This window comes from Drosophila yakuba, chromosome X (genome assembly GCF_016746365.2).
Source record: "Drosophila yakuba strain Tai18E2 chromosome X, Prin_Dyak_Tai18E2_2.1, whole genome shotgun sequence".
Taxonomy (NCBI): domain Eukaryota; kingdom Metazoa; phylum Arthropoda; class Insecta; order Diptera; family Drosophilidae; genus Drosophila; species Drosophila yakuba.
Window position 1 is genome coordinate 1799617 of NC_052526.2, and position 27719 is coordinate 1827335.

At 40.0% G+C, this 27719-nt stretch overlaps 2 protein-coding genes across 7 annotated transcripts in view; one reads left to right on the plus strand and one right to left on the minus strand.

Moving 5' to 3' along the window:
• Positions 1–27719, minus strand: part of LOC6523966 (teneurin-a) — a 139370-nt gene that overhangs the window by 76872 nt on the left and 34779 nt on the right. For 4 of the 6 annotated variants that reach the window (XM_039376911.2, XM_039376909.2, XM_015189918.3 and 1 more), the window contains one exon: positions 26612–27183. The exons of the other annotated variants lie outside the window; for them this stretch is intronic. In XM_039376911.2, the coding sequence (XP_039232845.1) occupies positions 26612–26757 (146 nt within the window). In that variant the 5' untranslated portion in view covers positions 26758–27183. The remainder of the gene's footprint in view (positions 1–26611; positions 27184–27719) is intronic. 6 annotated transcript variants of the gene reach the window in all.
• On the plus strand, positions 21432–22785 carry LOC6523968. Its single transcript, XM_002099804.3, has 2 exons — positions 21432–22150; positions 22216–22785. The coding sequence occupies exons 1-2, from the start codon at positions 21613–21615 to the stop codon at positions 22665–22667; spliced, it is 990 nt and encodes a 329-aa protein (XP_002099840.1). The 5' UTR covers positions 21432–21612; the 3' UTR covers positions 22668–22785.

Sequence of the window (27719 nt, forward strand, 5' to 3'; positions counted from 1 at the left end):
AAGATGTTCGAAAACCTTCTTGGCCCAACTTCAATTCGGGTTTTCTGGGCCTGAGCCCTGAGTCTTTGCCTTGTCAATCGGTGACTAATGTTCAGCAATTTGGCTAAGCGACAGACACTGGAGACAACAACGGGAATCCGAAAAGGAGTCAGGCAGGTAGAGGTTGGTAGGTTGGTAGGGATGAAAGAGCCAGAAACAAGCTAAAACGCCAGGACAAAATCGTTAAAATGTTAACAACAAACTGGCTAAAATAAATCAATGCGCTTTTCGTTATTTATTCCCTTTCAACTTTTATTTCACTTCCATTTGTATGTGTGCCCCCAGGGGCAGAATCTACCCTCCCATCTCTCTTTTTTTTTTGTATTTTGTGTTAAGGTGTAGGGGGGCAGAGTGTGGGGACAAGTTTCTCGGAATCCGCATTCAATTTGTTTATCGGCAAGAAATTGAGTGAGTGTCACTGAATGAATCAAGTGCCAAAGTGCCCGAATCGGTGCACAGTCCTTGGATTTCCACCCAATTCAATACCCATCCCCAATCCCCATTCGCAAAAGTCCAACCCCCCTCAGGTGACGGTGTTTTTGTCATTAGTTGCATTAACTTTCCGCTTGACAGTCAATTTCTTTCGTTTTTCTTGGTCTTTTCGGGTATTTTTTTTTCGTTTTTGCCTCCTTAGCGTATGCAAATTTGTTTTGTTTCAGTCCGATATGCGAAATGATAAAAAATACAAACCCAAAAGCGATGACAACTTGGTTTAGCAGACGCAATTTAGCAATTGATGGAGGGATCCGTTTTAAATTATTGGATTTTCAAGGAAATATATCTAAAGCCTATTTTATACACACAAAACCGACAAACAGGGTTGTCAGCCGCGCATTAAATTAAGCATGCTACGATTTACAGAGTTGCCTTAAAACAATTAGGGTGTTTGACAGAAATTAATAAAATACATTTAAATAGGTTACAAACCCTTTTTATTTTTGTGGTTTTTGATAACCCTTAATCCTAATTGGTTCCCAAATTCCGAATGCCACTTAAAACAAACTTCTTAATTCATGTGTTCTCGCTGGAATGCCTACTTTTTTTGGTATCTTGGGTAAGGGATTAAATTTTCTGACTCACTAAGAGCAAACGATTTAAATGCAGCCAGTCAGTAACCTTTGAATAGAGCGATAAACACACATGCAATAAATTTTGTCACTAATTTTTGTCGCCTCCGCTTTCCTTTCCTTTATCCCCCGGTCTTCCTTTCCACCGTCTCCTTAATGAAGCCAGGAAGCAATAATGAAGGGGAGCGATAAATCAAAAATGTGAGACGGTTAAAAACAAAGACAACATCCGAAATATGTCAAATGATTCATATTAAAGTGCGCGGTTATGTTCTCCTCGCTCGGTTATAAATCAAGCAAAGATACAGATACAAAATACACACACACAGATGCGGCCACAGATACAGATACATATACAGATACAGATACAAATGCACAAGTGCGTAGATGTCGCCTGCGTTTGTCATTGTCGTATTCGGTTTTTGGCTTTGTATGTAGTACATCCGCAATGGAAGTGAGGTTTTGGAGCTTCGTATGGATGGAAACTTTCTGGGGGGAGCCCGAAAACCGAACACCGAATACTGAGACTGAAATTGGGGAACATTGGATGTTGAATGTTGGATGTCGCGTGCAAACGCGTTGATATATCGATTTGGCCCGGGCTACTTAATCAAAATAATGCCCGGCAATGCGAAGCGCTGACAATTCTCGGAATTTTGATAGAGTTGCTCCAAGGGATTGTGGTTCTTGTGACAAATCTCCGCCGGTATGGAGTTTCGTGGTAAGCTAATCGAAAATGTTGATAAATTGGTAGTAGGTGCTGTAGGATCTCCCAAAATTGAACAAAGAACTTTATGTTTATCGATGTGTCGACAATTTAACATTGAAAAGTACACCGATACATCAAATGATCTGATTCGGATTTTTAGTCTTTAAGGCTTACACAAAGCAAAAGTCCTTTTCGGTTTACGTTAAATATTTCAAGTATTCGGCATTTTCGTGAAGCGGAAATTCTGTGGCAACTTTGCCGCTCATCCTATGGCTCAAATAGCCCAAAATGTTACCCAAAGGATCTCCGAAAGTACAAAACAATTGAGAACTCGCAGGATAAATTCGGCATTTGCAGTTGCAAAGTTGAAGTTTGGGCTTCTTCTCCCCCAAAAAGGCGTCGTGTAAGCGTATTTAACTTTATTATTTATTCCAAAACTCCAACGTGTGTGTGTGTGTGCGTGTGTTGAAGCGCTTATTAATTTATAATACACTGCGGCCTTGCCTTTTTGGGGTGGCCCCAAAAACTTTGTATTCAATAAAATGCCGCCGTTGTTGTTTGCGTTGTGTTGGGGTGGGCATTTCATAGTTATATTTTTTTCACCCAGGACTTTAGGACTTTCGAGAACTAAAATGTTTGCGAGTTCCTGGAGCCGAGTGTGTGTGTGTGTATGTGGATGCAACTCATTTGCATAAAATGCTGCTGAAACTTTTATGCCCCACAGCAGTCAGCGACACACTTGAGATAATTCTAATTAATGGGGCTATAGTGAACCAAACTGGCCATAGCTAAAAACCCTCATCGTCCCTCTTCCTTCTTCTGCATTTTGAACTACTCTACCGCATTTTTCGTAGTCGATGTCCAAAATATTACTCGGCAGTTGGTAATTAACTTTAAAGATCTTGTTCAATTTAAAATCCCCCTCAACTGTTTAGTTGTCAAGCTAAATTATATTAGGTTTTATTCTAAATTTCCAAATGTATCCACATCTAATGAGTCAATGAGCCACTAAGGAAAATCGCCATCCCAAAAGGCAGTTAAAAGCGGAAAATTCAGGGGTTGTTGGGTTACTCAAGACAATGGGCTCTTCTTAGCTAGAACTTTTCGAGCGTTAAGATACTCTAGTACATAGAAGCACAAAAAAAAAAAAAAAACAAATGAGCAAAGCGTTCCCAAAATGTTATTCGGCCAGAAAGGCCAGAAACAAAAGGGGCAGTGGTGGAAGTGGTGTGTGGGTGGTGGAAAATGGTTAAGGGAAAATCTCCGACCAACACGGAACATAATGGCATAAAGCGTTGATAACAAATTTGCGCATTTCAACATGAATGAATCCTCTAGAGTGGCGGAGCACACACATGAAAGGGGCCTCGCTCCAAAACTCAAAAAGGAGGGTGTGGGATTTGGGGGCTGCTGTTCACTCACTCAAGGATTTTCCAGGCGGAGGACGACAGCAGAGGGATGGAATACCCCTTTGGGGGTGGCTCGACGGCTGGTTCCTTCTTCTGCTTCTACTGTTCCTGGGTAGGTGACATTGTTGCCTTAAGTGGCCAAGCGGCTAAATGACAAACAGACGGCCCAGCGACGTGAGTGGATACGGCTTCGCCCATTCCCCATTACCCATCCCCCATTTCCATTCTCCAACACATTTACCGTCTCCTAGGACCATGTAACCGAGTGTCCGGATACGGATCCATGTCCGTGTCCATGTCTATGTCCGTGTCCGTGTCCGTGTCCATGTCCAAAAGTCCAAAGTCCAGTCACGGCTTGCTGCCAGCATGTCAACATTTGCTCCGGCGCCTTGAGAAAAGGCCCCAGATCCACGGGACATACTGGGGAAAATCCGGGGGAAAAGTGGAGAAATGGAAAAACCGGGGAGGGGACATCAGCCTGATTTTCCGGCATGGCCTCTGTGATTTTTCGGCCGCCGCCGAGACAAGAGATGAGAAACGCTGACGCAGCTAAGAGGAAGGTCGCAGGGAAAGTCGCAGCAAAGTCATCAGGGCACTGAGCGAAAATGCATGCCGATTATGGGCATAGAAACCAAGTAAAACTAAGATGTGGAGCATGTTATGAAATCATAAACTTTGCTTACAATCGAAAACTCAACAAAAGATTTATCTGACAAATTCGAATAGTTTTTATGTTACGGAATTCTAAATTTATTGTGATTTGTAACCAGGATTTGTTTTTTCCGAGTGTCTCGAGCGTAGACAAAAGAAATCAGTGTGAGGAGAACAAGGACAGCGGGAACAATACGTGCAGGCTGCACAGGATGCCCTCTCCAAGGACCCCATATCCTTCAGTCTCGCTCCCACTGCCTCCTAGCTCCCTCCCGCTTGTTGACGTTTCATTTATCGTAATCAAGTGCGCAATCAATGCGAAGAGTATTGCACTTAACTACCCCCTTCACTTTCTACGCCCATCCAGCCATCTCTCTTTCTCTGTGTACTTGTTTTGTGTCTCCAACTTCTAATTTACTTTGATTTGTTTGGCTGGTAAAGAAGGAGCTGAGCAGGCCATTTGGATGACTGACTGTCTGTCTGACTGCGACATTGATCTATCCGTGAACTTTTGACGCGAGAAAGTCAGAATAATGATTGAAAAAGGAAGTAATGTGACTCCAAGGTTGCGTTGTTAGCCACAAATCAACAAAGGATTATTATATGTGGCTATTTCGAGCAAATGCCTACAGTATTGAGTGCCTTTAACTTTGATTAAAAATACTTCGTTTCGAGCATTAAACCCAATAGCTTGCAACTTAAACTGCACCCAAAAAAAAATTGCCAAAATTGCAGCAGTTTATTGCCGGATTTGTCCCCTTTTAAACGGCTTCCCGAAAAAGCCCCACTGATAATGACAAAGCCAGCCAAAAAGGCAGCAAGCAGAAGAGCAGTACAGTCAGCACATTTTAACGCTGACTGACTGACGAAACAAAAAGCAAAAAAAAAAACGCTGGGAAAAAATAGAAAATGGTTGTTTCGCTAACCGAAAATCGTGCCCAAAAGTTTGTGGCCGAGCGCTTGACTGGCGGGAAACTTTGCGGCGGTCCAAATCCAAACCCATCCTCATCGGAATCCCAATCCCAATCGCAGTCCTCATTCCCATCCTCTCCTGCTCATCCGAATCCGTTGTCAGTTTCGCTTCCCTTTTCCATCTATCTCACTCTGTGTGGGTGTGTGTGTGTGTGTGTGTGTTGGTGTGTATGAATGTTGGCCAGGACAAAAGAAAAAGCGAGGACATCGCGATATTGTCAGCGGGCCCAGAGAAAAATGCAATTTCTGCAGAGAGCATCGCACACCAAAAATTTCCTCGACGACAACGAAAATTGGATGAGCACTTCTTCTTTCTGCCCCCTCTGATGCTACAGAAAAAAAAAAAAAAAACCAAATAAAAAAGGTAAGGGAGATATATATATATATATATATATATATATATATAGTGGGCGGTAGAAATAGAAAATGGGAGTGGCAGACCGACAGAGCATACAAAATAACCACAAACCCAAGCTGCACATTATCTATGAATGTGGTTTTTGTTGTGCAGCCTCGGAGTACTGGGTGGTTTTCCTGGGTGGTGTTTTCCAACCCCCCACACCCCTCACAATTTTCCCCACTATTTTCTTCTCCTCTATATATGTATATATATATTTTTTTAGCGCCAGCAAAAATCGCAAAAGGGGCAAAGCCAAAGCGGAAATTGTTGAACAGAACTTAAATCTCAACGAAATTGTTTTTGGCGACAGTTTTGTGTATGGCCGGCCTGTTCCACTGTAGTGGGTGGTGCCAGCCCCCCTCCCTTTGCATGCCCCCTTGTACCCCCCAGTCTAACCACACCCCCCTTAACCTATCTTCATGAAGGTCCGAGCCTTGTTAGCAAGCAGCATCAGCAGCTGGCGTCGTGCATGTGCAAGTTACAAGCTGCATGTGTGTCCACAGGAACCACCCACAATCGGCCATTAAAAAGCTCCACACCACCCACATGAGCCACCTCATTTGGAGTCGCTCTAAAAATTAAGCCAGGTGGTTTTAAGGTTCAATTTCCATTTCATGATTCGAAAGGGAATCAGTAGCTCGAGATGATTCTAAGCAGACGACGACCACATTGGGTTTGAATCTTTTGCATTGAGAATAGAGTAATATTCCGTGTACCATAACTATAGCTTATAATAATAGCAAATACCAAGAAGGAATACCTAAGAGCACTTGCCCTGGATCGAAAGTTAGGAAGTGCAGTTCCCGGCCGTTCTAACCGAAGCTCTATAGGCTTTTTTTGTTTTTGGTTTTTGTGTGAGTGAAATGGGTGGCTTAGCTGGTTGGGTTGCCTGCACCAGCATTGCAGAGATTTGTTGGGTTGGAAATTGGCCAACAAATTTCGGTTGGCGGGCCACAAACAACACGACACACGGCTGCTGGGTGTGGAAAATGTATGGCGAGTGGGTGGTTGGTTGGGGGGTGGTTGGGGGTGGCTGAAAATGGCGAGAGTTTGGGATTGAGTTTGGATGCCATGTAAGCGCGTATCTATGCATACATCTCCTGTGCTTTTCAGTCTGTCCGTATGTGTGTGAGTGTGCAGAAATGTGTGTGTTTGTGCAGATTACTTACTTTTGGAGCGTTAGTCGTTAGTGCCTTTATTTCATAGTTGCCGTCACGCCCAAAACCGCAACTGCCACGCCTTCCTACCGCCCTCGTCTGTTTTTTTTTTGTTTTTGGTGGTGGGGAGATGAACTGGGAAGGGGGGGAAAGGGGGGGGGATAGGCTACTTAGACGAGCAAGCCGCACAAAAGCCGTTCATTGATAATGTAAGCTCAGCACAAAAATATCTCGTAGGTAGGTAGGCAGGGTAGCATGAAAATTTGCCAGTGCGGGAAAACTAAGGAGAAAATCCAGAGGTGGAGGTCATAACTAGGTGGTAAAGTCCGGGCGAGAAAGAAAACCCGGGATGCACAGCTCACCACACACACACACACACTAGCATTTATGAAGCCTGCGAAAAGTTTAACCTCTACTGGCCAAAAAATTATGTGGCTATATTTAAAGTTTTCGTGGGCTTTCGGTCCATAGTTGGGCACTAGACTGCGTAATACTTTCAGTTAACTAACGCAAACTTTTGCCGGAATATACATATATGTATCTATATCTTAACTATATGCCCATGCATATACGATGTGCGGTTGGCTTCGTTGGGCCCATTCTGTGTGTACTTAACCGTTTTGGGATGACCCACGGACGCGTCTTAAAAATTTGATACATACCTGAAAGATAAGAGATGGGGAAATGTTAAATTTATAAATATAAAACGATCTTAAGAACTTCGAACTATGTGAAGTCTATAAAGTACGAAACCTTTCTATAATTTTCTATTATTTTATCGTATATATAAGTACATATATATACATATTTATTAACGACAAGCCCCTACTTTAATATTCGCTGCTCGTTAAATTACAGTAGTCATTATGCGTCACATTAAGTCTCCCTCCCCGTTTTCTTTTTGTGGTGTTACACAAACATTCGACTCATTTAGCACATTGTTCAAATATAGACCGGCATAACCTCAAAGTGCTGAATGGAAAAACAGCAAAACAACAAAAAGAGGAGTTGAAAAAGGGAAACAGCACACAAGGAGTTTTCCCCCCATCACGTTTTCCTCGTGTTTTTTTGTGCATTTGTATTTTTTTTTCCCCCGCCGTTTTTCTGAAGAACCGCCTCCAACGGTCAGAGTAATTTTGCATAAATTAAGCATCGACAAAGTCCGAGACATAACAGTATTGCTAATTACAGCATAATGTCCGAATTCACAGGCGAAACTAGGCGAAATTTGGTATTGGAGTTGGAAATAAAAAAAAAGGGTGGGCAGAACAACAAATTAGCATAATAACCTCTAATCATACAAACGAAAAAATTAAATAACGAAAAGGGAGTTGTGGGGATAAATATGCTAAGTAGGCACACGACCGTACAATTTTTTGGCTTCTTGATGGTTTTTTTTTTTGTATCCATATCCCTGGTGTTTTTTCTTTTTTTTTGTCTGAACGCTACAAGCCATTAACGCACATTAGCAGAACTTATAAATTTATTGCCGCCCGTCTCGATATGGATGAATGTTTCAGTGGGCTTGGTTTTAATTCGAGGACCTCGTCGAGGGGTGGTTGCTACTAAAGGAAAGAAGAAGCCCCTCTCGATAAACAATGACCACCAAAGGGGGTTGCTACTTATCCATTGCTGTGAAAGTGAGCGTGAACTCGAGAGGAACTCGGATTTCAATCTTGGGAATACAGTGGTTCCACAATATATGTACTTTTTTAATTGATAGAATAATATATAAAGTACAGTGTGATGTGTAGATGACTTTGGCCGGAGTTTTTCATTTAATAAAATATACATGTTGAAAACAATTAAAGTTTATAAATTAATTTAAAAAATTTCCATTGGAATGTAACACAGTCCACACCACTGTCTGACATTTACAGATTGTACAATGATTTTGCTAATTTGTTTGTCAGCCCGTAGAATGTTGTGTTGTGCTCGCTTTTTTTACAACAACTAACCCTTAACCCGTAACCCTCCGCTGGCCGTTACCCTTCTTAACCCAAGGATGCCTACGAAGGGGGAAATTGAGGCGGCACACGTGCAAAATCTCTCAAGCCAAATGCAGTTAGCGGTGCATTTTCCAGGCACAGCTAAAAAAAAACACATTTGTGCTGCCGAAGAAAATGCTATACAGAATGAATATTTCAGCAGGTCAGTGGAAAACAGTAGGGTGTTGGATAAGACTGGTAGGGGGAAGGCCAGAGGAAGCCCCTGTTGAAATCAACGCTATGCCATAAGAGGAAAATTGCATTTCGCATTTATCCCTGAATGCCAGGTGTGTGTTTTAACTCCCCCTACGTTTTCCTCTTTTTTTTTATTTTTTGGTCATCCCCCCTCTTTTGAACACACTCTTTATTTCGCACAGTGGTACAGGCATTTAGCTCGTGTTTAACCCTCGGCCCGACAAACTGATGAGAGGTACCCATAAAAGAATACCCCGAAGAACGGTTAAAACGGTTAATAACACAAAGGGAAGAGCCGACGGAAGAAGGGTTAACAAGGCAAAAGTACAAAAAAAAAAAAAAAAAACGGTATTTTAACAGCAGGCATCCCCAGGGAAGAAACTCACTGCCAGGGGGAAATTCTTCCAAAAAAAAAAAACCCTATCTTTCTTCAAAAAAGGAGCACGCGTCACATACTAGGGGCTTTTTTTTTTGGGTACTTAGTCTTAGGGTTCGATGTCCATTTAAAGAAACCAAACAGCCACCTGTTGCACATGGAGATTCTCCCTTTTTGGCTGTCAATCACTAGGAATTTTATTCATTTACAAAAAAAAAAGAATATGACAATTAAAACATAGGGTATTGCTAAAAGAATCTTAAAAGATCTTGTTTTAATATTCCCTCGTTCCCTCTTATTACTTTGCAACTCCAAGTGCCATTTAATAAAACTTGTAATAATTTCTTTGGGAGACGGATTTGCGACTTATAACATTTGTTAGTTAAGTCTTATCTCTAGATCTTTCACATGTTTCATAAGCCTTTCTTCAATCGTATATTCCCCACTTCCCCCCATTTCCCTGGCTTTATTTTCAACATACTGTTCTACTTTGTGTGCACTGCAATTCCGTTATTTCCGTTTTCACATATCCCGATATGTATGCATACACATGTATATGTATATATTGTGCTATATTATTATTATTATTATTCTTATGAGACAGCTCCTGCTGTTCCCGGTTACTACACTGCCTTATTCCTTGCCGCTGCCACTGCTGTCGTTACTGCCTTTTTTACTTTTTATTTTTATTTTTATTTGTATTTTTTGTTTGCGCCCCATTTGGCTGTTTGTATTCATTTCGAATCTTCATTGCTTTTGTTTTACAACAATTGCATGCCACATTGCTCCTGCTGCCGCTTTAGCCGCTCCTGTCCGCATACCCTAACCAAATCTTAAGGTATAACAGTTTGTATATACAATAGTTTATGAATAAATTCCAAATACCAATAACAACCGTATATGTATATCACAAAATATCATAAATACATCAGTACATCATTATATATTTTTTATTTATAATTATAAATATATCTGTAAGAATCTGGTTTAAATAAAATACCAAATCGCTCTTCTATTGATTTCTTTTGATTACAATGCACGACATCATGGTGATCATGGTAAAGAGTATTCACCCCTTCGGCTGTATATTACGTTGGCTGTACTTTTTTTATTTTCGTACTTTTGCTAAACTCAGCATTTAATTTTAGTTGGCCTAAAGGGTTGAGACGACGACGGCGACAGTCAGTTTCGGTTCTCTTCAGCTCAGTTCAGTTGAGTTCTGTTCAGTTAGGTTCGCTTTTGACTGCAGATTGTGTTTGTGCGAAAGGTTGTGTACGGGAGTACGTATGTACATATATACATATGTATGCATGTGTATGCTCCGGCTTGGGGTAAAATGTTTTGCATTTTATTTTTTCTCGTTCTCCTTGTTTGCCACAATAAAAAGGGTGAATTTTTATATATTTTGCCATAAGTTTTTATGGCTTCCGTGTGTGGCGGCTGTCGGTAGCTGTCCGCATGTCCGTTTGTCCGTTTGTGTGCTGTCCGTTAACTCTTGACTGGCCTACACCGCACAAATATTCTGTAGCGTCCCAAAAATCGAAGATCATTTCTTTTGATATTTTTCTTTTGTATTTAACAGAGCGATAACTATATAGCGGCTATTCTATTATAATATATTATATTTTTAGGGAATATTTCATGGACAAAAAACCAATAGTCTTTAATAAAGAACGCATTAGGGTTCCATCAAAACTAAAAGTGTATCCTACTCTTTTCATTTTTCCACTGTTTTTGTCGACATTTTGTCAAAAGTTAGTCCAGTCAACCAGGTTTTAGGGGCGGCGGGGCGTGGCTTGCGGTGTGTCTAACATGACGCGCCTTTACACTTAACTGTTTTAAAAAGTTTTCCCATCCTGCGTTCCGCTTTTCCATTTCCCCCCTCGCACTTTTGGCACACTCTTTTCATTGTTGCTCTCCTTGTTTTGCACTTTTAATTCGGTTTATTTGAGCACAATTTATGAGTGTCTGTGTGTGTGTGTATTTAGATTTTAATCTACTTTGCCGGTGCAGCTGCAAAAAACTTTTTGGCAGCACCACACCCCAAAAGAGGACTAACAACACTCCATTTTTTTTTTTTTGTCGTACATCAAAATTAAGCAAAAAACGCCTCGTAGTTTGCAGGGAAATTTTTTTTTGCGAAAATTGAGGAACGAACTCCTAATTGGATAACAAATTTGTACTGTAATTTGATGGGCTCAAAAAGTCACAAAAACAAACAATAAATACAAAAAAAGCCAACTTTTAAAGGCCTTTTGAAAGGCTACAAAAAATGTTCATGTACAAAAGACTTATAGCAAATCGAAACAAACTCCCTTTGATAGTCGTTCATACAAATTTAAAACAAAATTACCTTTGGTATTAAAAAATTTTGCAATATTTGTATTTGTTGGCGTGTCAGTTGCAGTCCGTTTTTTTTTCTGCATTTCGACAATATATTTGATTTTACTGCCGCAATCAAACGACAATCAACAATTTAATAATTTGTAAAGTTGTTGCTCTAAATCTGTCAAAAACATTTGGCGTGCGAATTTTCAAATGTGCACACATTGTTCAAAATGTAGGCCAATTAAAATTCAATTTCATTGTTGCTTAACATCTGTGAAGAAATGTGTTGCACTTTTTGTGCAAATATTCACAGTAGAGTGCCCAAAACAGACTTCTTTAGATAGCGGACTTGGGTTGCTTCTGCACTTAAAGTGCAGCTAAACGCAAAACAGTGGTTATAATTAGCAATATTCCCACTTCGCTTGCAGTGCCCATGCCCATATATATGAATACTATGTAATTCAACCCACTACTACCTCTACTACCACCCCTTTCCCGCCCCAAGTTTCCCATAAAATTACACTTGAATCATTCAGCGAGTTGGGAATTGCTCACTTTTGATTGCACACATTAATTTAGTCGCTGACTTTTGCCAACTGCCCACACACAAAGCGCCACCAAAGAGGATGGAAAATCGTGGGGAAAATCAAGGCGAATCGGGGGAAGTCGGGGCATTGCAGCGGCGGGGAAAGGAAATGAAGGTGGGAAGGGATCGTATCCCAAGAAACGTGCTCTGCAAACGAATGCAAGGGCCAGTGTTAAATTTCAATGCCAATTGCAGTTTAAAACGGAGAATTGCCCGGGGAATCGTCGGTTTTTTGCCTCGATTTGTATGGCTTTTTAAATGCAAAATTCTTCAAATTTACTTGCATGTAAATTACTTGCAATATAAATGCACGGCTTGGATTTCAGGCGAAGCAGTTGTAATTTCTCTCTGTGCATGCGGCTCTTTTGTCGATCGCACTCGATAGATGCGGGCCAACGTCTGTGATTTCTCAACGTTAAAACTTTCATAAGTATCATTAACATTTCTGCTGAAGACTCCCTCGTTTTTCAATGCCTTTCATTCCTTCTTTCTTTATTATTTTCCACTTTTTTATTTTTTTTTTTCTTTGCCTTAATTAAAGGGAAAGATTGGGGGTTGGGGTTTTCGGAAAGAATTAAATGTTCGCTCAATTAGCAATGCCGAACATTTTTCACATCCTTATTAAGCGTTCTTCCCAAGACTCTTTTGTAGGCAGATTTTCCGCCTGCCAATAAAAAGCAGAAGAGCCAACGCAAAAAAAAAAATAAAAAATAAAAAAAATCCCCACCGATGGTATGATTGCCGCCGTTTTATGCACATCAATTCTTCTTTAATCTTTGCTTTTCCTTCCATTTTCCTTGCCCCTTTCTCTTTGGGTTTTCCTCTCGCCGGACTTTTCACTTGAGTGACACCACCCAGTGCGTTTTATTGACTTGGGCTTTTCGGAGCAAACAACATGACCAACATGAAACGGCCCGCATCTGACACATCATAACCATAAAACGATTTCCATTCCGAATCCGAATTGAACAAAATTTTATGGAACGCCCAATGAATTTTTTCGTTTTATATGCAAATTCAAATGAATTGGAATTTTTTCGTTCTCTGGTTTTTTTTTCTTTCTAATCATCGGTCTATAATCATCAGCACTAAAGTGGCCGAATTAACGATGGATTTTCAACGTTGAAAACGAGAACTGAAAAAGAACGTTTTACCCGCATGTTTATGGCTTCTTTTAAACAGTTACAAAATTGGAGTTGGAAAAATATAGTAGATATACATATCAATGGGAAAATAACTTAAATATTATAAAATATAATATACCTCACACAAGAGCCCCCACACACAAATCAAACATGAAACCAAAATCTTCGAGCCAATCAACCCCAACACAAATACGTATTGTAATTAGTATATGCCATACTTATATAAATCAAATTTCGTGTCAATTTTAATTGCAATTTAATGATAAACGATGTCCGAAGTCGCGACCTTTTCACTAAAGGGTTAAGTTGACTTGAAGGGCTCGTTGGAATCAATAAATGCGGGTGGTCCACCACCCAAACCCCCGTTTTAACCCCATACAGCCTCAACTTCTTTGGGCGGTAGAGGTGGCATTTAATTCGCAGTTGTTGATTGAATGCCGAGACGAATTCCCATCAGAGTTCAAACATCAGCAATCGAAGAATTATGAGAGAATAAATTCCCCATTGCAACAGCCGCATCTAAGGCCCCTCCATTCATGCCGTACATTAATTCAATTAAGCTCTTTCTATTTCAACTTCAGTTCCAATAATCAAGCAACAACATAATCATACACAGAGATAAACACACACACAATTGGGTGCCCATAGGACATGAAAAGCACTGAGAAAAATATCAGGAAAACTTAAATTAATGCCTTAAAAATGGCGACATCCCCAACAAAACTTTGCAAATTTTAATCTAAATTTATTACTCATTAGATATATTTTTATGTAAATCATAGTAAGTTTACATACATTCTATATTATTACTCATCAAATAATATAAATTTCGCTCCCCTTTTTTCAGTGAACACATTTCCAGCATTCGAACTCCCTTGTTTTCCCTTCCAAACTTTTTGATTCGGTTTCTCCTCTTGTACATGTATATATATATATATATACATAAACATATATACATATATATGTAGTCATGTATACATTCGAGTTACCTTTCGGCGTTGTCTATATGTTTTCGCTTTTTCCACTTGCCCTGTTTCGTTCACACAGCAAAGTGCAAAAATACGTTTTTAATTGATTTTTAATTAAATGTTAAATTGTCAGTTGCAGTCGTGTTTGCTGGGAAGGGAGTTGGAAGGGAGTTTTTATGAGTCAGCAAAAACCCCACACACAGTATTCCGAACGCAAAAACACTCAATTATTTTGCTTAGTTCTTTTTGCAAAGGAAGGAGTACAGGGGAGAATTTCGTTTTTATTGGAATTTTTGTAGGGAAATAGTCTAAAAACAAATTGATCAAAAAAAAAAAATGTAGAAGTACACTTTAAATGTATAGTTGTTTGAAATGTAGGCATTAACAGAAACTTATCATCCAATATTTCCTCAGTAGCTTTAATCACAAGTTAGATCAAAGGAAATCCAATCTGGAGGCAAAACAAAAGCTGCTTAAAAAGTGTCAAATGAAAGCAGGTCAAAATTTCCAATCTGGCCAACATAAAATCCAATGCCAAGTCGCTTTAATCACATTAAGCTAAGAGGTCTGCTCATCAGGCACCATGATGTTGCGTAGCAGAGGGGGTTTTTCATATAGAAAACTCGTGTGGATCCATTGGGCGGCGGAGGGGAATGGGGGGCCAGAAAAAAAAAAAAGAAGAAAAGTTTTTTGTTGTCTGAAAATCGTGCACACAGGTGGGCTCGATGCTTGTTGAAAGCTGTTGTCGGCGCAAAAGTTCCCTTCAGCCTTCATTATAGCCATTACCAAAATGGTGATGATGATGATGATGATGATCAGCAGGAGCATCAGCATCAGCGTCAGCGTCTGCATTATGATCATCAACGTGATGATAATGATGTTCATCATTGTGGTGCTATGTGGTATGTGAGCCTATCACGTACATTCGCCATCAATAACGCGACGATTTAACTTGTCTCGTTCTGGACCCGGGCACGTAGTAGTTCGCCAGTAGGTTGCCCCTTGGCCTCCCGAACTGAGCCACCCAAAAGCAGCATCACCCAGCACCACCCACTTACACCGACAGCTTCGGCACCAGCCAAATCCTAAGCCCACAGCCCATAGCCCACTCCACCACTTTTTCAACAACAGCACGTACGCGTAGCATACACGTGGCTTTCTACTAAGTCCCCATCCATGGAGCTCTCTCTTTCTACACTGCAAAAATCACAAGAAAAAATCAACGCAAATAAGCAGGTGGATTTACCGGGGCAACAGGGGTATTCTATATGCATATTCGACCAAGAGCAATAGGTATTACCTACATGGAGCTAACGACTTTAATAAAATGCGGAAATCTATAAGTTGTCTGGGCATAATAATTAATTGGGACTTTGTCATGAAGGGTATGAGTATTATTTGCATATATATATATTTCCGTAATATTTCAATATATTATATTCGCACAGTGTCATTGAAATCGCTGATGTTTATTCCAACTTTGTTTATCGATATAAATATTGGCAACTTTTTCACATTTCGACCTGGCACGTAACACCGTTACAGACAGTTGAGAGCCCCACCGCCCAGCCATTCTGCGAACCACCTAAGCACCCAACCATCGATTGGGTGGCGGATTTTCAATAAGTTTTAAGGAAAGACAATATAAATAAATATTTGTAATAGTTACAAATGGCTGAACATCCGACGGACTTTCAGCATTTTACACAAAATGATTGAAAATGGTAAACATTTTTTTAGAATATATAAAACCTATTTCGCACCTAACAAATAATTGAATATTAACATAATTTGATATTTATACATAATAGTGGTACATATTTTTTATTCCACTTAAGCTCCATTGACTTGGCTACTCTTCGACGAAACACAATTGGCTGCACTGATTGTTCAACTTGTTTGGGTTTGTATATTTGTATCTTTTCTAAGCCAGTGAGACATCGAATCACGTGCATCATGGCGATCCCAAACCTCCGACCCCCACCATCACCGCTTTTTCTCGCACTGTATCTGTTTTTTATGCTCCCTGTGTTTTTATTTTTATTCCGGCTCTGTGTGTTTGTTTCGGTCCAAATCCATTTCAGGCAGCAGGAGCTGGCACTTTTTTTTCGGCTCAGGCTCTGTGTGGCTTTAAACCTAAACCAGAACCGAAAACCAAAACCAGAAAAAAGAATATGATGATCAGAGGGGCAAGAGGGAAGCAAGTCGCGGCTCTTGGGCGCCTTGGCTTTTGTGGTCAGTCAGTTTTGGCCGTCTGTGATGGTCGTAAAAATACCCAAGAGATGTCGAAGGCATGTTGCAAAATTTCAAGCTCAAGTCGAAATGGCAGCCAAAGTCTGTTCCACACTCACACGTAGCGCAAAAAAAAAAAATAACTAAAGGAGCACACACACAAAAGTTGCCTGTTTGGATTTCAAATGGTCAAAATGTGGACATTTGCTTAAAAAAAAAATCCGGATACCAAGATACATCTTTGTGTCCCTCCCCCTCTCTCCGTTCCCGCTCTTACCAACAAAACAAGTCTGGTGAAGAAGAGCTTGTTTTCGCATTTTTATGTGCATTGCAAGATGCGGTTTGGCCATTCAAGGAGCTTATACATATAATGCCCTACAACTGAGATTTTTTAGAAATGGCAGGCAACTAATTAAAATATTTAAATAACACTCGAATGTACAAATATACATTAGGATATATCTTTAAAGATGCATCTTTTCTTAAACAAGCATTTTAATAGGGAACGAACTTAATACACTTATATATGCATTTACTTCCTAATATTATCCCTGTATTTTATTTATTCGTCAGTAGCGCCCTTTCGCCCTTTCGCAGTCGACCTAGTTGAGTGAGCCCGGGAAAATAAGTTGGTCTACAAGCTGTGGGGCCAATCTTAAGCTCCAGAACTCGGGACCTCTCGGTTGCACTCGTCGTCTCTGTTTTATCCAATCCCTCTATCACTTGCACGCACTCATACAAAATTCCTCCATTTATTCTTTTTTCCCCCACTTTTTTCTTCTTTTTTTTCTTTTTTTTTTAAATAAAAGTTTGCGTTTTAGCTTTAGCCAGATTTATGTTTTCCTGCTTGCGTTTGCAGAATTGTTGTCGGAAGTTTTTTGTGCAGCATCATGGCACACACACAGAAAGTTCTCAAAAAGACGTAAAAAAGAAAAAAAGAAAATATAGAAATAATACAAGGAAAAAAATGAAGTAGGGAAAAGCCGGGCTTTGTGGCAGCTGGAAAATGGGAAATGGAAAATGGTTTGAGCTGGGGGAAGTGAGGCGACCGCAAAATATGCTCAGTAGCATTGATGCGCCTTTTGACCCGGCCTCTGACTTTGACACTGAAACCGAAACCGAAACTGAAACTGAAAAAGAAACAAGCAACATAAAACTAAGAAGAAAGAGCTTTTCCCTTTGACATGGCATTAGTCGAGCAGGAGTGCGTCTTATTAGCAGTTCCGTTTAGGGCTTACACTGCGGAAAAATACGCATGAAGAAGCAATTCCTCAGCGGTGGAAAGTATCAGAAGTTTTGTAATGAGTAATATTAATGAGCTTTTTTAATGGCTGGTTGTACATTTATTTGATTTTTAATGGATTTATTCGTTGAAGTTTTAGCCAGAACATTTTAAACATTACTTATATGTGCAAAACTGAATTTATAAAACTACATTTTAACTTTGTTTCTTCAATAGCTGCGCATCGTTCTCGCTTATATACTATAAGATAAAAATAAACATAAAGGGGAGCAACTTGTTACCCTAATTAAGAATAATAACATTGTTTTCCATCATAAGAAACCATGTAATAGAATTTATAAAAATATACATCCCCGCATTTCACTTTCAAGCGACCCAATTATGGGTCATGTTTATTCTGTAAGTGTGCGAAATGGTTACCTTTTCCTGGCAGTAAGAACGCCCGAGGCCAGGACCCCCATTTCACTTTCACTTGTCCAATTAGCTGCCGAGAATGTACTGGCAATCGGATGTTTAGTACTCCAGATGTTATGTAGTTCGTTTGGTTTTCCACCTCTCAACCTCCGCCGACTTGGATTTGCTTTCATTTGTTCTGGCCATCACACCTGGCCTCCGGGGAAGACCCAATGAAATCGAATCGAATACACTGAATTGGACATCATTAGCAGGGGGGCGTGGGTCGTGGGTGGGATAAGAGGCGTGGCTTGAGGGGGAGTAGGTTAAGGAGTTCACCTTGTGAAAGTTACCCCTGGAGGCAGGTGAAATGACCAAAGGAATGGGCAATTCGTTGTAGGGCGAAGATGACTCTCCCTCTTCATCTTTCCGCTGGACTGTAGGACTGTAGGACGACTGTAATTGAGATGGGTGCGCAGTACACGAAAGGTAGAGAAGAGGTCCTGGTCCTTCTTGTCCTTTGGTTCTTTTTGGTCCTTGAGCCCTCCAGTCGAGTGGACCCAAACAACAAGATGTCATATCATCGGAATGGCAGTCTCATTACGAGACTTTGTTCGTCGCCTTTTTGTTCGTTTCCCTTTTTGTTGTCTTTTGAGCCGGCATTAATCACAGGTCTTAGGGTTAATGTTTTGCCAACCGACGTGGTGGGGATATCAAAAACGATTGCGGTCATAATAATAGCGCTGGGACTAGGAGACGATCCAACGCGGCATCCTCAGGGGAAACGTCGAATGCAAATGTTCAAATTGTTGATAATATATATCCCTGTTTAAATCTCTCTTTTAAGTTGATTTATTACCTATTCAACTCCGTCCGATTGTTGTGCTATGTTCTTGACCATTGCCGTGCGTATATAGTGTAGTGTACTGTATTTATTTACCGCACACACACACACACTAAACTAAGCGGCTGTTAATGACGCAATTTCCGCAAACGTAAACAGAGGCCTTTGACAACCTTTGAGGGTCAGTTGCTTTGGCCAACTTCTTGGTGTTGTTGGTGAAAGCTAATTAGCTTAGCGCGTTTAAATCGCCCGAGCATCACTCATTTCTAAGGCATCTCTCTACTCTGTATCACCACCCTCTCTCTATATATACTGCCTCTATATATATACAAATGGATGTGTACCGCCGGAGAAATGGCTGTCGATAAATAAAATAGTGGGGGAGTGCCTCGAACAAGCCACAAAATACGAAAACAACAACTGGGGATAACCCTTTTTTCTACAAACAATTCCAAGCCATTACACTGAGAAATGTGACACAATTTGAATAACATTTAAAATATAAAATTGAGCATCAATTCGGTTTGGATTTCGGCTGTTTTTCTTTCTTTTCTCTTTTGATGGTTTTTAGACATACCAACCCAACTCCTTGAAGTGATGGATTTGCTTGAAAAGAATATTTTCTTTGGCCTTTTCTTTCCCCCATTTTTCCGGGCCGTCTTTTCGTTGTTTGTTTTATTTTTTCCCCGCCTTCAATTTTTGTTTTGTTTCTGTGCTTTTTTTATTTTGTCTAAATGTCGTAAATTATTGGCATATGTTGTCTTCGCAGTCCTGTCGAGAGAGGCAATGAAACATTTTTAACCCTTTTCCTTGGAAATTGACAGGGGCGTAGGTTGTTGGGAGGGGCTTCGGGTTTGGGGTTTGGAGAAAATGTCGATGTCGGCCCGGCATTTTATTCCATTTTGCTGGTCCTCCTTAGCTGTCTTTCTCGGATTCTCGGACATTCTCCCTATTCTTGTTGTCCCCATTGTGATCCCGTTCTTGGGCGCCTCTGTCTGGCTGCCAGTTGGCTGTCATTTATCCCCACTTCGGTTTCAGTTTCGACTTCCACCAATTTTCTCCGGCTCCTCTCCCACTTTCTTCATTTTTTATACCCGTTACTCGTAGAGTAAAAGGGTATACTAGATTCGTTGAAAAATATGTAACAGGCAGAAGGAAGCGTTTCCGACCATATAAAGTATATATATTCTTGATCAGGATCAGTAGCCGAGTCGATCTGGCCATGTCCGTCTGTCCGTCCGTCTGTCCGTCTGTCCGTCTGTCCGTATGAACGTCGAGATCTCAGGAACTACAAAAGCTAGAAAGTTGAGATTAAGTATACAGACTCCAGGGACATAGACGCAGCGCAAGTTTGTCGATTCAGGTTGCCACGCCCACTCTAACGCCCACAAACCGCCCAAAACTGCCACGCCCACATTTTTGAAAAATGTTTTAATATTTTTTCATTTTTGTATTGGTCTTGTAAATTTCTATCGATTTGCAAAAAAACTTTTTGCCACGCCCACTCTAACGCCCACAAACCGCCCAAAGCTGCCACGCCCACACTTTTGAAAAATGTTTCGATATTTTTTCATATTTGTATTAGTCTTGTAAATTTCTATCTATTTGCTAAAAAACTTTTGGCCACGCCCACTCTAACGCCCACAAACCGCCCAAAGCTGCCACGCCCACACTTTTGAAAAATGTTTTGATATTTTTTCATTTTTGTATTACTCTTGTAAATTTATATCTATTTGCCAAAAAACTTTTGGCCACGCCCACTCTAACGCCCACAAACCGCCAAAAACTGTCCTTCGCACTTACACTAGCTGAGTAACGGGTATCAGATAGTCGGGGAACTCGACTATAGCGTTCTCTCTTGTTTTTTTATCATTTATGGCCGTCGTTCTTTGGCTTTTTATGTGCGCTATTTCGCGAAGTAGAACAATAGCCGCCCGCCAGCTCATTCAACCCACTGCCAAAGTCGTGGATCCAGGATCCCAGAATACTGAGTCCTGAATCCTGAATCCTACTGCTCCTACTCCTGCCCCAACTTAATCTTCGTGTACTTTTGTTACAGCAAAAGGGGCAGTGTGAGCCACTACTGTCCTTCAGTATCGCTCGTTGCGCCCTCGCGCTACTTTATTGTCTTGCCAAAAGAAATAGACTTTTAATATACTTGGCCATTCAGAGCACAAAACATAGAGTGGAGAGTGGAGTGCTCCCAGGGAGAACTCCTTTTTCCTTCCTCAAACAAAAAAGAAACAAAAAAAAGGAAAACTGCCAGCAAACACACGGAAAATAGAGCAAAAAAGGACAAGTGTCTGGCAGTGTGGAAATATTAGGCGATTTTGCCAGTTCATTGACTTGCCACAACAATAGTTTGAAGTTTGTCTGCCAAAATATGAGAGTCCGAATAAAATGGAACCAATTCGGGGAGGGAAGCGGAGTGGAAGGGGAGCGACGGAAAACAGAAGCTAAAAAGTTTTTCACTTTAATAGTTCGACCAATTTGAGAGTGGCTAAAAGGCCGGGATAATGGCGGCACAGGGAGTGCAAATAAAATCGTACTCCAATTTATTTGTACTTCTTGTAAGGCGCAATTTCTGACTCGATCAATTTAAAACTTTGCAGCTTTATGCCCATCATTTTAGATACGAAATAAATGCAAGTAAAATCAGTTTTTTTCCAATATAGAAAACATGTTGGCCTTGACTTCATAGTTGACTTTCAGTTCGAACATTCATAGCTTGATTATCTTAGTTTAAACACGACTCAGTAACTGAGAGCACAACACGCAGGACAAAATTCCAAAATATTGTTGTTTCAGATTTAGGAATTTTTTCTTTCCTGTTTTTTTGCTAGAGCGACTGAGGATTCCCTGGCTAAGACTACAACCAAGAGAACCTCTAGCTCTTGTCTCAAATACAACATGGCCGAGAAGAAATCTGAAGACCAAAAAGATAATGCCAGTGGATTCGAGAATCGAACAAGTCGTGTGGGGGCCCAAGGTAGTCAGCAAGAACAGAATAATGCTATATTTGCTCGACTTTTTGCCACTTTGGATGCTGAACATCGCAAATTGAGGGAGTTGGAAGAGCGCAGATCGCAGCTTATTGAAGAAATGAAACATTTGAGGACTCTACTCTTTACGGAGAATAAAAAACTTAGGCAGACCGTGGCTCCCATACCGGGAAGTAGTCCATTACCAATTCCAGCTACCGGTCTTAGTGCCATCGTGAAAAATAGTTCTGAGAAACCTTCGAGCTCTGGGACCTCTCCCATTATCAAATCTGTGCGTTTGGAACGTCGGCAGTCCAATAAATCGGTTACTATTGCCGAACCACCAACACAAAATTTTAACACACGCGAAAGACCCAGGGCAAGTAGTTCCCAAGGTTTAAAGCAAAAGGGAAATCGTCGAAGTCTTATGGTTACAACAAGGAAAATCAAACAGAGAATCACTTTAGGTAAGCAGTTTATCATCAAAAATAATACATTGTAATGAATACTCTGAAATGCATTCATCCCCTAGATAACATATCAAATACCAGAGAGGACATGTTAGACGAGATCGATGAATCCGCTTTGACAACTTCTGTGGGCTCCAATTTGCGGACTTTGGAGCAGCGAAGATCTGAATTAGACGATCGAGAAGATGTTGACGAAGTTTTGGTCTCGCTGCCAGCATTATTTACATTTATGGATTCCCAATTTACAGAGCACGCCATTTTACCAAGTGATCCTGAGCCAACCAACGATTCTAAAACATTCGAAGTGCTTCCCAATACCGATCAAGATCCAAGTTTTTATCTGCCAAGTGCCGATTCCTTGTTCAAGGATATACTGGGAACGGATTCACCCTCCTTAGAACTGAATATGCCAGAAGTGTCACTTGAAATGCATCCAGTTGGCATTATCGAATGCTCAACGAATGTGGCGGAAATCGTTGAAAATGAACACGAAACGGAAGCGAAAACTGATTAAAAACCCCTTAACTTTTAGGGCTTTCTCGGATTCTTATGATGGCTAATTTAACTTTAAACTGGAGCGATTACTAGATCTGACAACAATATTTTACAAATACAGACATTACAGCCAATAACCCAACGTTTTCATTGGTATAAACTAAAAAGGCTTTGCGATAAATTCGTTTGTAAAATCCTATGGTTTAAAACTGAAAATAGTTGAATGGCTCACCAACGATGACTACTTAGTTTTCAGGGATCAGACGCAAACAACTTTCCTGTTGATGCTATCAAAAATGTGGCAAAATATTTACAGACAAGTGAGGGCCTATTATTTTTGGGGTGGATGAAAATCTGCACATGCTCATGGCATATTCGGTCGACTTTTCTCAGCATATCTTGTGCCTTTTATTTATTTATTTTTTTTTTTTTTTGTTTCTTATTCAATTTGCCAACCATTGGTCCCCTGTCTCAAATTGAAGTCCTGGGGGTCGAGGACACACTCGACATCCATTTCAAAACAAATTAGTTGCCAACTGTCCGAAACAAATGTTGTCTAACGAGCAAAATCGAGTTGTCTCCCATTGCTATAAGAATACACATGAACTAGGTATGGTATACCAATACACACACATAAAATATATACTGTATATATTTGGTATAAATATATGAATGACATGTCCACTTCTTGGGAGTTTTGTGCAACTTGTTTGTCCAACGAAATGATATGAAAAGCTCGGCGTTTCAATCATAATGTTCATCACGATTTTTTCCCGTTTTTCTTTTGGGGTGAAATAGTGGAACAGAGAAGATGGTGGGACTTATTGATTGGACTGGGTCAAGAGGTTGTTTTGTGTGTGGGATTTTTGGTAGTGAAATGCTCTTGAAGTGCAAAACTAAACTTGCAAGTTAAACCTAAAGCTACAAAAAAAAAAAGAAAAAATAGGAAACTCGAGAACTGAAAACTGAACTAAGGCAAACCGTTAACTAAACAAGTTTTTGGCTACTGAAAAACCACCTGACCCATACGAGCACACACAAATTACTTATGTGCGGATGGTTTAGTGGGTGGTTACACATTTCATATATATATACATTTTTTTTTGGTTACTGTTGTTGTTTGTTTTCAAGTAGGTCATTAGAGAGGCCTTCGCCCTTCGCCCAGCCACTTGAATTATTAAATTCCCCCGGCATTTCGAAGTTCTGCAGTTGAGCGAAGCGAAACTAGGCGCCTTTCCTGCCCTCGCTCCTCAAATATGCACATTTTTATATACATACATATATACCCATACATCCATCCATCCAACCATCCATATATACATTTATGCATATATAGTAAGTCCTATTCGCATTCGTAATCGTATTCCAGGTCTGTCAGACTGTTTTCATAACTTACCTAAAAGTGGCGAAAAGAAGAGAGAAACAAAAATATTTATTGTAATTTTTCAGTTTTGAATTCGAGCAGTTTAAATATGGGAAAACTTTGACATTCAAGGGGACATAAATCGGCAAGAGGAAAAAATTCAATTTCTCTTGTTTTGCTTACCAATAGCTTAAGCATAGATTTGTCACCCACAAAGGTACTTTTTAAACAATTCTTATGTCATTAATGTGCTCCCCAATTTAGTATTTAACTATTTAAGTTGGAGTGAATTCTAGAGCACACCCTGTTGTGTTGTTGTGGCCCCGCGTTCGGCTGGCAGTCCCATAAAAAGTAATTGGAATTTTCATTTAATATAAAAGCTGAGCGAACAACACAGGCAGCGGAACACAATCTAACCCACTTGGCAGCTTGCAATCGCACAGCAACCAAAAACTATGCATATAAACGGGGCCACTGATGTTAGGATGTTTGGATGTTAGGAACTCCCACACCCATTCCGCCAGAAAACCCTCTCGAAAAATCCATCTCTTTCATTTTGAACTGGAAAAAGGATACAATGTAGCCAGTGGAGCATCCTCATCCTCATGGATATGTGTATCCCCGTGCAGGCTCGGCTCGTTGCTCATAAAACTCACTCAAGTAAAAGTACGAATGGTTTTCGATATGAAATGCATGAAACTGACAGGCAAACATATTGCGCCGCATTGCCGAAACCCACCCACGCCCACGGCCACGACCACGCCCACGCGACCCAAACCCCCACATACCCACACGCCCACTTTTCCAACCCACTACACCGGGGGATAAAATTTTATTTAATTTAAATCATTTGGTTGGCATCGAAATATTTCTCTTCTTTGTCCAAGTCTGTTATCGAGATTTTTTTTAACCTTTCCTGTTTACTTAGTGCTCAAAGTTTGCTCAATTTTAATATAAAATCTTAAAAGGAATCAAATGCAGTCATTACGCGGAATACAAAAAAATAGCTTCAAAAATTATACAAAATGTGAAATCGCAAATGTGAAACTTACAAAGTTGTAGTGCATAAAAATCATGTTAATTTAATTCAAATTAAAAAACGAATTATCATATTTGCAATTTCCAATTCATATTCGCAATTCGTGAACAGTTGGCATATTTTTGTGTGCTGTGCAGTCAGACTCTTGTATCAGTTGACTGACTGTTGGTTACCACTTGGCCGTTGTTGCTCCTCATCCACATCCACATCCTCATTCATATCCTCAACCTCCATCTCGTCCTCGTAAGCTCTTCCATCTGTGTGCCCTCGTTACCGCCCCTTCACCCCTCCGGTCATTGTTGTGTGTATATATATACGAATTTATATATATATATGTATATATATAAATATACATATATTGTATCCCAGTGCGAACTCCGCACCTCTTGCCTGTCTATTTATTCAGATATGAAAATGCATATTGTACACTCGACTCACGCCGCTCTATATGGGACATTTCTTTATCATCTGCTCTTCGCCTCCATCTGCATATACACATAGATATTTTATCCTTTTTTCAATATGCAACTCTGTGGCATGTGAGTGTGTGTGTGTGGAGAAAACGGACCGAAAAAAAGGATATATGGATGGCTACAAAATATAGGAGCTACTCATCGAGGCGTGCGTTTATTGCAATTGTGTTCCCGTTTCTTCCGTTTGAATTGGAGATGATTGCGCCGACGAATGGAGTCTCAAAAAATGAAAACAAAGCAACACCTTCGGTTGACACGGCAATAAAGGAACGGTTTCCTTTTTGATAAAACCCAAGGTGTTTAAATGCTTTCTGGTTCAAAAATTTATTTCTACATGCTCCAAATTTTATTCAGTCATTATTAGGTGCAATATTTAGCACATAACCTGTTTCTTTTCTAAAGTACACTACACTGAAACCCCATTCCAGTATTTAAATGAGATTGGAAACACTCGAAATGTAAACTGTTTAATTATGATACAAAGCAATTAACTAGGAACTTCTGCAATTTATATTTTTCTATTGAAATATCCGTTTAATTAAGGTTTAAAGCTTTTTGCCCTTTGAGCTAACGTTTATATTGCGACTCATATTAAGTTGCGAATGGGTGGAAACGTTTGCTTTTGCCCAAGATTGCTTGAATTTTCAAATTATTATATGCATTTCAACGCAACAGGAATCACAGGGCCGAGGACTAGATTGCTAATTAAGTCTTAAATCTGTGGCAATATTTCGGTAATGATATCATGACAACGCATGTCAGATAGCAATGCGATACGGTTGATCCGAGTTGACCTGTGCATAATCGCCATTTGCCTTTGTCCCCGGCATTTTGATGGCGTTGTAAACTCGCGATGACACTCGACTTAATTACAATTATTTGCACAGGTGTGCAGGTGAATGCACTTGCAGAAAATATCCATATTACTTATGTCTTATATACATGTACGAGTAATTTCCGTTTGTATTATTTTTGACAAGAAAATGCTCATTGTAGTATTGCAATATATACTATATATAAGTTTTAGAGAGTCTTATTTTTTTTTTTTTTAATAATATTTTTTCAAGTGCATCGAGTGCATTATTTACCTGCTGGAATGGTTCGGCTCGTGGGCAAAGGGCTCAGCGTAGATATTTCGCACGGGGGGCACTCGGCGGGGCAGGGGCGGCGGTACAGGATTGTAGCCATCCATGATGGTATCACAATCGGAGTACTTCATCGATTTCATAGTCATTTTGTGTCTGGTGTTCACTGTACCGAGAGTGCGAGAGTGCACTTCACTTAACGATTTATGTCGATTATTTATTATTTAATTATGCGTTTTTATTTCGCTTATTTCGCGGCGTTGCATTCGGTCTTGTTGTTTATTAATTATTACAACTATTATTATTGTTAATGGCAAGTGCAGGATTTAACCCTTCAGCAGCGATCGCGAGTCGTCTGCACCCCGTTCGATGCATGGGCAGGGGCAGGAGGGGCCCACAGGGGCCTCGGTGGCATTGCCACCCGCAGATGGATATATATTCACCGTGATTCAATGAAAATCTCTGCGTCGAAATCCCTATCTATCGGATTTTCACTCGCTCTGGATCGCCGTTTAGCTTTTCCTTTAAAGTGTTTTTTAAATCTTTTTCATGGCTGCCAATTAGTTATTTCCGATCTGAATGGGAGTAGAAAATATATATGTGAGTAATTTAGTGGGGTTGTCTTGAAGACAACAACCTTGTGACCTTTTGTTACGCTTTACTAAGTCCTTTTTCTGTTTCACTTCCATCAATTATATACACTTCTTTGGATACCACAGTAGAAATTATATATTATATTTGAACAATTATTTAACGTATATTATTATTTTATTAGATTTCTTTCTTCTATCCCTCTATTTTTTATTTCATCTAATATTTGCTTGTAATTATTTATTCTGTTGTTTTTAATTAAAGTAGAATTATTGCGGATTTCCTAAATATGTAATTCGACCTTTTTATTCGCCATTTAAGTAAACATTTAATCAAGCGTGTAATTAAAAGCAAAAATTCTAACATTTCCCCTAATTTCCCACATTTTCCAGCGGCCAACTGGCAAAACACTCTTAATACCACCACTTAGCAAATGTTAATTGTTTTTCCCCTGGTAACAACGATTGCATTTCCCTAATCTGTATCTGTTACCATCCTACCCGTTACACAATCTATATAT

Coding starts and splice junctions, on each gene's coding strand:
- LOC6523968 (XM_002099804.3), top strand. CDS start 21,613: ATGGCCGAGAAGAAATCTGAAGACCAAAAAGATAATGCCAGTGGATTC. Junction 22,151..22,215: donor CAAACAGAGAATCACTTTAG/GTAAGCAGTTTA, acceptor TTCATCCCCTAG/ATAACATATCAAATACCAGA.